Source organism: Glycine soja, chromosome 3 (assembly GCF_004193775.1).
Source record: "Glycine soja cultivar W05 chromosome 3, ASM419377v2, whole genome shotgun sequence".
NCBI classification, from domain to species: Eukaryota; Viridiplantae; Streptophyta; class Magnoliopsida; order Fabales; family Fabaceae; genus Glycine; species Glycine soja.
The window spans coordinates 38,308,897-38,323,813 of NC_041004.1; the positions used below are offsets into that span (position 1 = coordinate 38,308,897).

At 32.1% G+C, this 14,917-nt stretch overlaps 2 protein-coding genes across 3 annotated transcripts; one reads left to right on the forward strand and one right to left on the reverse strand.

Annotated features, from left to right (window-relative positions):
* Nucleotides 1–1,052: 1,052 nt before the first annotated feature.
* LOC114406819 (receptor-like cytosolic serine/threonine-protein kinase RBK2) lies at nt 1,053–4,322 on the reverse strand. The gene is made up of 7 exons (XM_028369652.1): nt 3,351–4,322; nt 2,799–3,050; nt 2,558–2,712; nt 2,193–2,272; nt 1,974–2,109; nt 1,702–1,851; nt 1,053–1,371 (listed from the first exon to the last, which is right to left on the reverse strand). Exons 1-7 carry the CDS (start codon nt 3,685–3,687, stop codon nt 1,264–1,266), a joined length of 1,218 nt encoding a protein of 405 aa, XP_028225453.1. The 5' UTR covers nt 3,688–4,322; the 3' UTR covers nt 1,053–1,263.
* A 4,914-nt stretch (nt 4,323–9,236) lies between these two features.
* On the forward strand, nt 9,237–14,885 carry LOC114406820 (probable LRR receptor-like serine/threonine-protein kinase RKF3). 2 transcript variants are annotated; one of them, XM_028369653.1, is made up of 3 exons: nt 9,237–9,430; nt 10,393–10,423; nt 12,842–14,885. In XM_028369653.1, the coding sequence occupies exons 1-3, from the start codon at nt 9,284–9,286 to the stop codon at nt 14,698–14,700; spliced, it is 2,037 nt and encodes a 678-aa protein (XP_028225454.1). In that variant the 5' UTR covers nt 9,237–9,283; the 3' UTR covers nt 14,701–14,885. The 2 variants fall into 2 exon arrangements, 1 of the variants encoding a protein (XP_028225454.1); XR_003665513.1 differs by lacking the exons at nt 9,237–9,430; nt 10,393–10,423 and adding an exon at nt 12,375–12,679 and having other exon boundaries at nt 12,842–12,935.
* The last annotated feature ends 32 nt before the right edge of the window (nt 14,886–14,917 follow it).

The following is a 14,917-nucleotide window of genomic DNA, read 5'->3' on the forward strand; positions in this document are numbered from 1 at the left end:
CTATTATTAGTTATATAATAATATATAAAAAATATTTAATATTTTAAATTATTTTTATTTTATTTATCATATATCTTACTTTTTATTTAATTATTTTTAAAAAGTAACATTAAAATTAAAAATTGATACAATCCAAATTATTTTAAATTGAATAAAATCGATTGGATAATTAATTAAAAAATCAAAGTGATAGAATCAAATTATTTTGTTCTGCAATCCAATCCAAATCATAAACACTCTTACTAAAAATAATTAATTATACAAGAACAACTAATTATAATTCTCAGATTAAATTTAATAGTCAGATTACAATCCCAACTAAAAAATGCATGACTTCTAATTCATGTTTTATTTCTCACATTGCAACTCTGATTCTCTCCCACTTCGCTTCTCTTCCTCAATCGTTTTACAACTAAGGAATTGTATTTTTGTGATGTCCATCTTTATCCCATAATAACTTTTTAAATCAAAGTGGAACAATTGTATTTGGTTGCATCATTTTTTTTTTTGGCAAATCAAACGAAGCTTTAGTGTAATTTTATAAAATTTTCATTTTTAATCACCACCTTTGTAAAATTTTATTTTTTATTCTTTAATGAACAAAAAATATGATAAGAGGAGTAGAGTAAATGGCTAAATATTATTTTACAAAATTAGGAATTAAAATAATAGTTTTATAAAATCAGAAATCTTAATTGACTCATATTTTCAAATAGTAAGTTGAGAGTTCGCGGATTAACAAAAAAAAAAAGGTGAGAGTTCACTTTTCTTTTTTTTTCTTTTTCTTCGTAATCAAACTTTTGCATAAAAAAAATCTTCGTAATAAAACTGATATCTCTTAAAATAAAATTGTACATAACTTTTTTCACGAAATATTTTTTTTACAAAAAAAATCTCACATGTTTTGAAGAAGATTAATAGTTTGCCCTAATAAAAAATGTGGATGAGAATTGATAGAAAAGAATATATTTCTTTCTTTCTTTCAAGTAATTAATAATCTAAGTATTTGACTTCTTTACAAGAATCTATTATGAGCATTGTTTGAGAGACAATTTGTGTTTCATAAACTACAATATATTCGATTTGTTATGGGCAATTTCTACATTTAGAAACTCCAATTCTTTCAATGACGTATGGGGGGAAAAGAACTTTTTTCCTTTTGGGGGAAAATGTAAAATTGAAAAGGATTAGATACATCACCATCATCATTCAATCATCACAATTTAGTGTTGCTGTTACTCGTATGATTTATGTTTCTTTCAATTAATCAGCGTCAAGAAGCTCTTCTTGAAAGACTTTTCGGAACAATGGATGTTGAGATTTCTTCGTGAACTTAAAGCAGCTAAGGTTACCATTCAAAAGTTGTACAACCTGCACCAATAGGTCAATTGCCAAATCATGAACTGTTACAATTAAACAGAGACCCCTTATTTTATTTGCATACATAGAGGCCAAATTAAAAAGTGATTTACTAACATTTTTGGAAAAAAGAAACTCATCAAAATTTCTAAATTTGCACCACGGTAAAAATAGAAACTGGTATGGAAGATATAAGCATTATACAACATTCAATATATGCCACAGATTCATGAAGGAAAACAAGGTAAAACAATTAATCAGGTCATAAATAGAATAAGAAAAGGCAAATTTCAAAGTGAAAACTACGTTTAGTTGAAATTTTAGAAGAACAAGAGAACTTGCCTGTTTCATAGAGGGGCGACGAATAGAGGATTGTTGAATGCATAAAGAAGCTGCCAAGAGCATAATTTTAATCTGCCGACAGTCAAAATCATCGGCTAATGAAGGATCAATCAGCTCCCTAATACAATTCTTTTTCAGCAAAGGTTTTGCCTGAAAAAAAAAGTATTAGATAAATAAGAAATTACCCTATTATTATCTTTCATAATTAGACGTTCAAACATGTATTTTTAATTTTTATTTATTTATTTATTTTGTTGAATTGCACAACATACCCACAAAACAAGGCTTTGTTGTGAATGATCAAGTGCTCGTCTCCCTGTGACTAATTCTAATAGCACTACACCAAACGCAAATACATCTGTTTTTTCATCCACTATCCCATGAAGCAAGTATTCAGGAGTAAGATAACTGCACAGTCATAATTGAAACTTGAGTTAATTCGAAGTTACAAAAATATACATCACGTAATCATTTAAGTTGACAATACAAACCCAAAAGTCCCTTCAATTTTTGAAACAATGTGATGGGTCCAATTTTCTGGTAGCCATTTTGCTAGCCCGAAATCACAAATCTGCCAAAATAAAATCTCAACGTTTCAAATTCTAATTTATTCTTAAAAAAACATTATGTAGAAATAATGTCCACTTACGCGTTAAAAAACAGTGCAATTCATTTGAGGGTATTGGAGTATAAACGGGAAAAGAGACAGGTTTAATGATTTCATGTCCTAACAAATCCAGGGATCCAAAGAAATTGTTTGTCTTTACGAACCATAAAAAATGCCAAAAAGCCTGAATATGTGGTGATCAATCACAGAATCATATTTGTACAAAAGAATCCAAAGGCGTATCCATACCTGCGGCTCAAAGTTCTCAGTAAGCAAGATATTTGCCGCTGTTATATCTCTATGGATAATTCTTCTCTGACAACCTTCATGAAGATACATTATACCCTTAGCTGTTCCTAATGCTATTTTCTGCCTAAAAGACCATGGTAGTTTCTCCTTGGAACCTAACATCAGTGAAGAAATTAAGAACAATATAATTAACTGCAATGGTAAAAAAATTGGCTCAATAGAAATGAAAAATGGACCCTACCATTAAGCATTGAAGCTAAGCACCCTTTTTCAGACAACTCAAGCACTAGATACATTCCTCCCTCCACCCCATAGCCAACTAACTTGGCAGTGTTGGAGTGGTTTACATGAGCCATTATACCAAGTTCTGATAAGAAGTCACCTATAGTTTCGTTTTCTGTTCCACGTGTCAGCATTTTAATCGCTACCAGCTGACCATTTGGCAAACACCCTTTGTAAACCTCAGCATAACCACCCTTTCCAATACAATTTTCTGCACCAGCCAATGTAAAATGAATTTAATTTCTATATTATTCCACTATTAAAAAAAATTTACTTCAATCAATATGGATATGACTTTTACAATAGTTTTTATAAAAGTCAATAAATTTGTTATCCTCTTAGTTTGTGATTGAATAATATGAAAAAAAAAAACTTAAAACATTTTATGATTAAATCTTTGTGATTGAACAAGAGTATGAAAACCTTTTACACTTTCCATTCATAAACTATTTAGTGATGTAAAATTATCTAACTTATGGTAAGAAATGTAATCCTGACGTATATTGCATACCTTGGATGAAGTAATTGGTTGCAATTTGTATCTCATGGTGAGTGAAGATCTTCCAGGGTGACCTATGCAAGGACGAATCTGCATCTATTACAGTCTCCCTCATGCTACTGCTCATTCTTCTTGAAAGCTTGAGGACACTAAGAGGATGCAATGTAGCTATTGGCTTCGATTTGACCCTCAACAATTGAAGAAACGCATTCCACCTAGAACCTGGTTTTAACTTATCAGAATCCACAATAGTACTTGGTTCTTTGGAAGAGCTTGTTTCTGATTCTGAACTCTTGAAGTTGAAATAGTCCTCAAGAACACCAAAAGGGGAATCCACCTCGTCCTTCATTTTTTTTTTTGGAGACCCACAAAACTAAAGAGAACAAATTACAAATCCAAATCCAAATCCAAATCCAACACGAAAGTGTGAAACTTGATGAAGCAGGGAACACATAGTGGATAAGATGATGAGGAAGAATTTGAAGGGCATTGTGGGGAACGGTTGTAGAAGTTAACTTAAGCTAACGGAGGTGTCTACATAATTTTGCTAGAAAACAATTTATAAAAAATTAAGACTACTTCGCTGAGTGTAAGAATGAACGAAACCCGAGGGATAAGTGAAAGCAACGCAACAACGAATGTATCGGAACAGGTGCACTGAAATCACATGGCAACACAAACATCGCAGTTACCCACAAAGTGAAATCAATCCACAGCAAGGACGACAGAAAATTTAATCAAACATTGCATGCTGCAAGTAAAAGTGTGGTAGCTGGAATGCCATAAAGGCAAAACTCATAGTATTTATTTTCATTAATGCTTTTTTTTTCTATCTTTCTTTTCTTGAGACTTGTAGCACTTGTAAGTTGTAACTGAGAGGGGTGGAAGACCAGGAGACAGACAGAAGCGTGAACAGAGATGAAGACATCAACCGTTAGTTATTACTTAGCCTTCTCCATTCAACAAGCAACAAGCTTCTCGCAATGTCGCTTTCTAGTTTAAAATTGTTTAAACGATTTTTTATGACCCATTCACGCAAAAGAGAACAATTGGATGATAACTTGATAAGAATTGGTAATGACATTACTTGTGAGACTTTTATGTTGGCTTTATAAAGTTATAATTGCGGATCATTGTCTATTAACGGAGAGACTAAGAAAAGAAACTATTATTATTATTATGTGATGATAGTAGTATTTCTATAACTTTAGTTTTTTAAAATTTTATTTAACACTTTCTTTCTATTGCAAATATTTATATTAGTATATAAATTTATTGGAATGTCTCTTGTTATTATTTGAATTCTCGAGGACGAAGAGATAAAAGTGAACTAAAGATGGCCTTAACTGCTTGTCACGGTGCTACTAGCTTCTTTGGTCAGAGAAAGGCTCTGTTTTGTGTCTGTGGTCTCCCCTTGATTATGGGCACGTAAAAACATGGTGTTTTATTGGGGCTATTCGGCTTGTTGCTGACTCACCCTTGGCTTCATTCATCAAGATGTGTTGAATGTCCTATGCGTACGGTGAAAAGTGAAAAACATGTCAGCATCAAAGATTTTTTGGTTCAATCTAATTAGTATTACAATTTGTACTTTAGTCCTCATATAAATCTATAATTTTTGGATCAATTTACAAAACAAATTTGGACAAATTTGGGAGTATGAAATACTAAGTTTTAGTCACATTTTCCTTTTGAGCCACCATGATCTTGTGATCCTCTTTGCATCAAAGATATAGACATGCAAGTGAACATCACCACTGAAACCACTCCACTATGAATTACCAACCAACCAATTCTATCCATGAGTACTAATGTTGTACTTTTGTTTTTTTATCACATGCACTCAATCATTTCAGGCTCGTTTGAGGAATGTTCAAGAAAATTTTCCCAACCCTCTACCATCGATAATTTCCACTCACTCTATCTTGTAGTGCACATCTTGTTGGAAGCTCAAATATAATCCATTGTGTGAATGACCTTTGATTCGATTTGGTTTCCTTCACATTTTTTCTGAATGTTTAGGGACTTTTGGAGGCTTCAACATATGATTAATTAATTAACTTTTATATTTTCATGATAAATTTAATTTCAAAATAGTATTAAAGAAAAGCAAAAGCAAAACAGAGATAAAATTAAAACATTGATATTTGAAGGCGTGGATAGTTTGAAAAAACTGGATAAAAATAAAAGCCATAAATTGGGATCTCGATTACACTGACTGATGTGCAGCATCCATCATCACGTGTCTCAACAAAAATTTAAAAGACTATTCTGCAATTTTAAGAACTTTCTTCAACACTGTTGAACACCGGTTCAATGTCGTGTTTATCTATGATACCCGGTCATTTAACTAGTGCACCCATAAACCATATGTTTAAATGATCCAAGCAGAATTCACCATGCAAGATATGTACCATCACAAGATAATATTGTTTGTTCTATTGATATTTAAGATAATTAAAAATTTGAGTATAAAAATAACATAGAAAACAAGACTAAAAGTAACTAGTCCTTGAACAAATTATCTGATATAACGATATATAGTTGAACCATTTTGTCAATTTTTTTTTTCTAATTTGGATTTGACATTTTAATTGGGTAAGTATTTTTAATTGTTTATATAAAATCTTAACAACTAATTGTTGTATGATATTGACATTTTTCTTTATATCCAACAACTAATTTTAAACGTAAAAAATTACGTTAGTTGAAGTTGATTTAAATTTAGTTAAAAATATAATAACAAAGTATAAACAATTTAACATCATTATACAAAATAATATATATATATATATATATATATATATATATATATATATGTTTTGTCAAGTCAAAACTTAAAAAGTTAATAAGTTTTATTTATTAAAAATATTTAGGTGATTGTTAGAGATTATATAAGTATTGATTGTACTGCTATCAAATACTGTTAAATTATTTTTTCTAATAAGCAATATTTTTAATTTTAGGATTTAACTTATAAATATTTATTTAAGATAAAAGAATACAGTGATTTTAGTTTATTCCACTTTGTGACTATACCACAACTGCGTGTGAGGATGTCAAATACCCAAGAAAAAATGGCCATATGTTTTTATTTGTATTCTTTAGTTTAATAAAATGTTTTCTATTTTTCATTTTATTTTAACACAAAAATATTTCCTTTGTTTTTCATTTCATTTAATTTCATTTTTAAATTTGTATAGAAATTAGTAAAAATATTTTTATAAGTATTTGAAAATATTAGAATAAAATAAAAACATATAGTAGCTTTGTTTTTATAAATAGAGAAATTCAAACTAAAAAAGATTTTCATTGCCATTGTCAATGAGAAAAGTTCTAAATTTTTCTGTACTCCTTTGGACACCCATAAGCTACATCCAATGTAAAAAAAGAATAAATAGTCAAATTTGTTCCTAAAAGTATTATGGGATAACAAATTGTTTTATAAAAGACGAAAAATATAAATTTAATTTTTGAATGTAAAAAATATGCAACAAATTAGTTCTGTTCTTAAATTTTAAGACCATTTTATCATTAAGTTGTAATGATTATAAACCAATTTGACAATAATTTATATTTTTTTGAGGATCCAATATGACAATAAGTTGTAAAATTTAGGAACCAATTTGTCATTAAATTATTCATATGACTAATTTATCATACTTTTTGCATGTTCAATAACTAAATTTAAATTTTCATCTTTTAAAGATTAATTTGTCAGTGACTCACACTTTCAATTATGAATATGACTATTTGTAAAAAAAATTATTCTTTTTTGATCCTTATAAATTTAAATTTTTTAATTTTTGTCGCTACAAGATATTTTGTTAATTTCTAGTTTTTGAAAGTTTGTGTTTTTTTTTTCAATTTTGATAATGTTAAGCATGAACTTATGTGACTATAAATGAAAACTTGAAATCTTAAATGAGTTGAAATTAAAAAAAAAAAACAAAAACTTATAAAGAATAAAAATGAATAAATTTTTTTACAAGAACGAGAATGAAAAAACATTATTTGTGAGAATTAAATTTAGAAAAATCAACTTAAAAAGAAAAAATATTTAAGCTTAAAAAAATGGTGTTGTCTAAGGTGAAGTCTCAAAAATGTGGACCACCAGTGGAGCAGCACTACATATAACCGACAATTGATGGTTACAAATCGGGAGAAAATAAAAAAAATATTAAATCATTAAAAAATAATTTTAAAATAATATAACTATTAAAAGTTTTTTTTAAACCAAAGCCTTTTTCTTGTTTATTTTCTTTTTGCATTTTTTTAAGATCTAGTCCGTCAACTTTCTTTCTCCAACGACGACACCTTCTTCTCCATCAACAACAACAACTTCTTTCTTTCCTAATGTGGGATCGTTGTTGAGTTGCTCTTCGAGAACTCTTTGCTTTCTCCTCACTCAACACATTCTTTGTATTTGCTAGCGGTGGGATGATGATGAATGTATGGTGGAAGTGCATGAAAAATGCAACAACAATAATGAGCTTCACCTAGATCTGAGATCTGCTCCTCCCTATGTGTTTGTACAGGTGGATCTCCTTGGCCAACGTCTTCGACAACTTCTGTGAGTGGATCTCCTCTATCTGACACTATCTGTGGGTGGATCTTTGTTTTGTAGATCTACAAAACCCAGATATACAAAATTTTCATAGTGCTTAGATCTCACAATGCCTTTGAAGACAGATCTTAAAAACCCAGTTCTTTAAAACACATTTTCAAAATCTAGATCTCCATAATGAAGGTGACAATCAAAGAAGTCTAAGTGTTGCGGATGCTAGCAACCTTTGTTTAAACATGTTGTTATGCTTTTCAGTTTTTTTTTTAATGTCTTATGTTTGCTCAATTACTCTATGTCCTAGCAATATACATAACCACACAAAGAATTATATTGGTTAGTCTCAAATCCAATATTACATCTATTTCTGGGCGACCACTAAGTTTTCACTAACTTATCAACATTACAAGTATTGTTCATTGTCACTTTTAACTCTTACACTTGCAAGCTCTATCCCAAACTTGATTTAAACCCAATATTCTTTGTCCTATCAAATGACTATTGGCTCTAAACAAATCAACAAGATTTGTTGGAAGATTGCACATTGACTAAATATGTGATCCTCTTCTAGACGAATATATCACTCAACACTTTTAGTATTTTCTCTCAAGGTATAAAAGGTATTTTGAGAGCTTAGTATCTTTACAAAAATTTACAGAAAGCTTTACAAGAAAGAATGAAAGAATAAGACCGCGTAGTTGATTCGTGTCTTTTTTCTTCAAAGCGTATATTATATATAGCCTTTATCTCCAAGTATTCGTTGTTTCACAACAGTTGAATTCTTCACTTTGGTCTTCGTTTGAAGTCTTGAGTCTGTTATGCATGTCCCTTCTTCATGCAAAGTCCATGTTGATAGTAGGTTAGTGTGTCTTGTACTCTAACAGAGAAGTCATTTCTTTCATCATAATAGGTTTGTACCAATAGAGCGCCTTTTGGCGAGGAGGATTAGTGTCTTCTAGAATGTGAACTTCATTTATTTTTCATAGGATTTTGACAAATCCTAAGAGAATGTTTTCTATATGAAAGAATCCAAAACATAAAGTATTAAATAAAGGTCATAAATGTTATACTAGATCGTCTTATGAATGCATCGTTTGAAACTTCAGACGTATAAACATAGATATAGATCATGATTTGATAGCATACTAGATACAATTTTTATCATTTGTATTTATTTGCATATAATAAAAATAATTAGGAGTCTTGATTCATCTTTAAGACATAAATATCTTTTAACTCAACACTATATTGTAATGGAATTAAATGGTTTTGTGAAAACAACAAATACTTGAAGTGAGTTTCTTGCTTACATATGTACAATAATAATGGTAGCTTTTGTGTTTATTCTTCTTTTTGTTCGAACATCCTGGTTCTTGTTTTCATGGAGTTGTCTCCGTTTGTGATTTCGTTGGTGAAGAAAGGAGAAAGAGGGTATGGTGGTTGTGACAGCAAGTGGTCAGAGAAAGCAGAAGAGGAAAGCACATGGTGGTTATGCAATCGACGATCGAGAGCCGGTGAATGGACAAAGGTGAAAAAGGAAAAGATTAGTTTGTCCTTCAATTAGATGATAAATTACAAAATACAAAAATGGATTTTTTTATTATCAGAAAAAATTCAAAATTATTAAAATAAATTACGGATTAAACAAGTCTTCCTTTTTTTTTTTTACCTTAAACCTAATACTTGTTAAACTTGTACCATTTCTCAATTATAATATAATTTTATCTTTTTATTTTATTAATGTTTTGTGTTTTAATTTTTTATTATTTTTTCCCGACAAGTAACCTGTTATTACATGTAATCTTTTTGTTCCTCACCCGTGGAGCACTTTCTAGATGTTTCACCTTAGACAATACCTAAAAAAAATAGAAAAAATAAAACCACATCTGTTTCCTCCATTCAACATTATGAAGTTGTCGTTTGTTTGTTGTTCGTTACCTAGTTACAAAACTTCCACCTCCAAAATTACTATTTGTCATTTTGTTTTCATGGTTGATAAAATAAGCGTATCCAAAAGCAACCATTAAGAAATACATTTCTTTAGGGCCTACCTACCTGCGGATTGGATTATGTTTTTTTTTTTTAAATATTATGGTTGTTGTCCACGCTAGTGTTTGAGATAAGGACATTCGGATTAATTAACAAGCTTAAGTAATATCCGTAAATAGTTGTTTGTTTCAGGGGAGGAAGGGATTGCAAAACGGGAGAAATATATTAAATTTTTAACTGAGATAAAAAATAACAATGATATTTTTTTTCCTGTCGAATCCCTAATTTTTTTTGTATGTGGAATCCCTAAATTGACATGAACTTAAAATATTAGTTTATTTTTAATTTTTTTTTAAATATTTTTTGTATCATAAAAAATTAAAAATCTGATAGAAGAATTTATGTTAAATATATACATAGAGTTAAAAGTTTAATTTTGTTAACCAGTACAATAATATTTTACATACAATTTATTTATTTGCTTATACTTTCTTTATGTAGGTATCATGGAGTATAACTCTTCATCAACAATGTAAGTGAGTTAGTTGTTGTAAAATTTTTTATATTCTGATATAATTATTACAAATAAATAAAAAGAATAGGATGTTGGTATTTCAGTTCTGCTTAGGTTATTGTTTTTTTAGTTTTAATTTATTTTTATATATATTTTAGAATTATTTTTAATTTAAAAACTAATAAAATAAGTCAATATAATGTAAAAAATTTAATAGTCACTTAAGTTCTAACAAACTTATAAAAATGACATTTACAAAAGATGTAATTTAGTTAAGGAAAATATTTCTTTTTGGTAGATTAAAACCTAAAAAAGGAGACAACTAACTCTGGCGGCAGAAGTTCCAAAACAACAAGCTCCTCGGACATGGCCACCCTCTTGGCTAAGGCATCCGCGCACTGATTACCTTCACGGAGAGAATGCTTCAATTCCACCTTCCAATTGATTAAGCAGCAAGTTAAAGAAAATAACTAGATGTATAAATGAAAAAGTAATGTAAATATATAAAACTTCAATTTGATGTAAATAATAGATACTAAAAATCGAATCAAACTAAAATAGAACAACTTAATTCGATTTTAAACACCTGCCATCTGAACTTGGAATAATGGGTTGTCAAGTCCATCAGTAACAATTATCATATAACCTACCCCTCACACAAGACAAAGGACAGAAAGAAAGAAAGAAGGAGCGCAAAAAGTAGACTAAGTCAAATGTGTGTACATTTTTTTTGGATGCGTTAGAAAAAGGTTAAAGATGATGTATAATATAAGCCATTTATTAAATAGTTAATATTAAGAAATCAAATTAATTTATATTAAAAGATTTAAAATTAATGAGGTTTAATTACCCATTTAATTTTTATAGTTTTCAAACTTATCCAATTTAGTCTATAGTTAATAAGTGGTTTTTTTAGTCCACGTAGTTTACCTTCTAATTTTCAATAGGTCTCTACCGTTAAAATTGTTTAACACCATTAATCGACCTTGTCAAAACTGTCTCTGCACTGCACCGCAAAACTCCCTTTGCATTTTCAATTCATCTCCCTCTCGGCCACTGTCGTCTATTGTTAGGAATTAAAATTCATTGCGATTTGTTGCAACCAAGCGTTGATCCATGTCGTTTAAAAGAGGATGAAAGCAGGTGCGGTGCGAGGTGCCGTGTAATGCGAAAACACACTTGAGCGTTCTACATGCAAGTGAGAGTTGTGAGTGAACTTCCTTCTTTTGCACGCTTAAAACTATTGAGTTCCCTCCCAATTAAAAATTCACTTATACAAAAATGGTGTTAAACAATTTTAACATAGGGGCCTATTGAGAATTAAAAGATAAACGACATGAGTTAAAAAAATCACTTATTAACTATATGGTTAAATTGGATAAGTTTAGAAACTACAAGAACTAAATAGATAATTAAATCAATTAATGATTACATGATTTTAATATATGGAAGTTTGGTTTAAAAATATTAATAATCAATGATGTAAACTAAAAAAGGATAAATTAATAATTACTAGTATAATGAACAATTAATGAAGATAATGTCGGATTTGAAACTGGCCTGATTCATTGTTGACTCAAAAGTTATTTTTTTTTTAATTTTAAAATTGTAACCTAACCATCATACTGTACAAGTATTTTTGTTAGATTATTTAGGTCAGTCTATCAGGTTTAAATTATTTATTTAATAACCAAAAAATCTATCATGTGTGAATTTTCATTAAAGAAGTGAGGGTCTTCTCTAATATCTCCGAAGTCCGAATAAACAAGACAAGAATTTGTGTTCACTAGGCCACCATAAATTGGGTGGGTGGGTCATTTAAAGCCCATTCCCTGTTTGTTATTACGTTTTATTTGGTGAATAATTCCCTGCTATAACCACGCTCTATTATTTTCCACGAGTGTACAGTGTCCCCGCTTCAGCTTGTTAGGAATCTGAGATCTACCGCAAAGGAGCATCAAATATACAAAATAAATTTATTCGTTTTTCTACAATTCAAGCCTCCTTAGGCTAGTTTAATTTCGGAAGCTTCTTGCTGATGAGGCATAAAAAAACAACATCAACAAAATGAAATGTTGATCGCAATTAATTTTGTTAAACAATTTAATCTCTTAGATATTAAAATAAAAATAAAAAACTCTTTAAAGTGATTAGTTAGCCGATCAAGTTTGAACAACCAACAACCTCAACTCAGGAACTTAACTGACTCCACCAGATAAGTCAATGCAAAGCTCTCTCCATTTCCATCTACTCCCACATGCTCAAACGCAAGAGGTCATCGCCAACCCCTCTCTTCTCTCCTACTTCGTCACATTAATATCTTTAAAACAAACATCATTTAGAATTCTTGAATAATGTTGTCCATGTCCCTCCCTTTCTATTATTTCTACATCTTTTACGTTGTTTTTCTCCTAACCTTGAATATTTTCCCACCAGCTTCCCTGGCCGCAAACAACACCCTCCCATGTCCCCTGAACATAACCGTCCTCCGCGTGGTGAGCGGCGGGCGGCGGCCGTCGTTCGACTCGGGAACAAAGTGCCACTACATCCTGCAAGCCCTCCACCTCCTCCAGGCCGACTACCTCCGTCGCAGCAGCCTCTTCGTTCCGCCGCTAAACACCTCGGAGTCCTGCTGGAACACCTTTCAGTCCTTCATCAACGAGGCCGACCCCAGCATCTCCGACATCCGCTCCTCCTGCGGCTTCAGAACCGAGTGGATCTCCCAGGGCTGCATGAACATCACCACAAAACAACAATTCGAAGACATTGTTCCCCGCAACGCTATCCAACCCGTCCAAGATGACTGCAACCAACCCCTCGAGAACAACGCCCCCTGCGCCCTCTGCACCACCAAGCTCTCCAGCATGCTTTCCTACTTAACCGGAACAACCCAAGGTAACGTCACCGACTGCAGAGCCTATACTCAAATCTACGCCGCTTCTCTCTCTGATCAGTACGGTGTCACCGATCCCGGTACCTCCAAGTGCCTCTTCGGTCTCGATTTTTCCTCTTCCGGCTCCGGTGGTAAGCGACGAAGAACTATTGTTATTGCGGTTGTTTCCGTTTTCTGTGTGGTTTCTTTGTCTGTGTTTGCTTCCCTTTGGGCTTATTTAAGATTCAAGAAGAGGCTAGAGGTTGAGAAAAGGAAGGGTGCTGGAATATCTGAGTTAGGTTTGGGTTCTGGCTTGGATTCAATTAACCAGAGTACCACTTTGATTAGGTTCAGTTTTGATGAAATTAAAAAGGCTACCAGGAACTTCTCCAGGGATAACATTATTGGAAGTGGGGGTTATGGGAATGTTTATAAAGGGATGTTATTGGATGGTAGCCAAGTTGCTTTTAAAAGGTTTAAGAATTGTTCTGTTGCTGGGGATGCTAGCTTCACTCACGAGGTTGAGGTTATTGCGAGTGTGAGGCATGTGAATCTTGTTACCCTAAGAGGCTATTGTACTGCTACGACCAATTTGGAAGGTCACCAGAGGATTATTGTCACTGATTTGATGGAAAACGGGAGTCTTTATGATCATTTATTCGGTTCTGCTAAGAAGAATCTCACTTGGCCAATTCGTCAAAAGATTGCTCTAGGGACCGCTAGGGGGTTGGCTTATTTGCACTATGGAGCTCAACCTTCCATCATCCATAGGGATATTAAGGCTAGTAACATTCTTCTGGACCACAATTTTGAAGCCAAGGTTGCGGATTTCGGGTTGGCAAAGTTCAACCCTGAGGGGATGACTCACATGAGTACTAGAGTGGCTGGGACTATGGGATATGTTGCTCCTGAGTATGCTTTGTATGGACAATTGACAGAGAGGAGTGATGTGTTCAGCTTCGGTGTTGTGCTTCTTGAGCTCCTGAGTGGGAGAAAGGCACTTCAAACCGATGATGATGGCCAACCCGCCGCACTCACTGACTTTGCTTGGTCGTTGGTTAGGAATGGTAGTGCTTTGGATGTTGTTGAAGATGGTATTCCAGAACCTGGTCCACCAGAAGTTCTTGAGAAGTATGTGTTGGTTGCTGTATTGTGTTCTCATCCTCAGCTATATGCTAGGCCTACAATGGATCAGGTTGTTAAGATGCTTGAGACTGATGAATCTGTGCCCTCTTTGATGGAAAGGCCAATTCCTTTTATTGCTGGGAGGCTTGATATTGAGAAATCTGCTCTGAGTAACTCGGGTCAGCTCTGTAGTCCTACTGGTTATCAAGCATATACATTACAAGCTCGACGCAAATCTAATACTAAGGAGGAAGAAGAAGAAGGAAGTTCGGTGGCTGAGACTGTGACCACGGATTGAAATTGGGGAAATTGTATTGTTTTTCCACTGGCTGGTGTAGGCATGATTTTTTTATACATTCAGATTTTAGATTGTATTTGTATTTTTTTTTTTAAAGATTGTGTTGTAAAGGGAAAAAAGGTGTACACAATTTGATTCTTTTTAGAGTTTATAAAGGAATATGGACAATGCCTTCCTCTTGCTCTCGAATAGCCCTCACAGATTGAACCTGAAGACA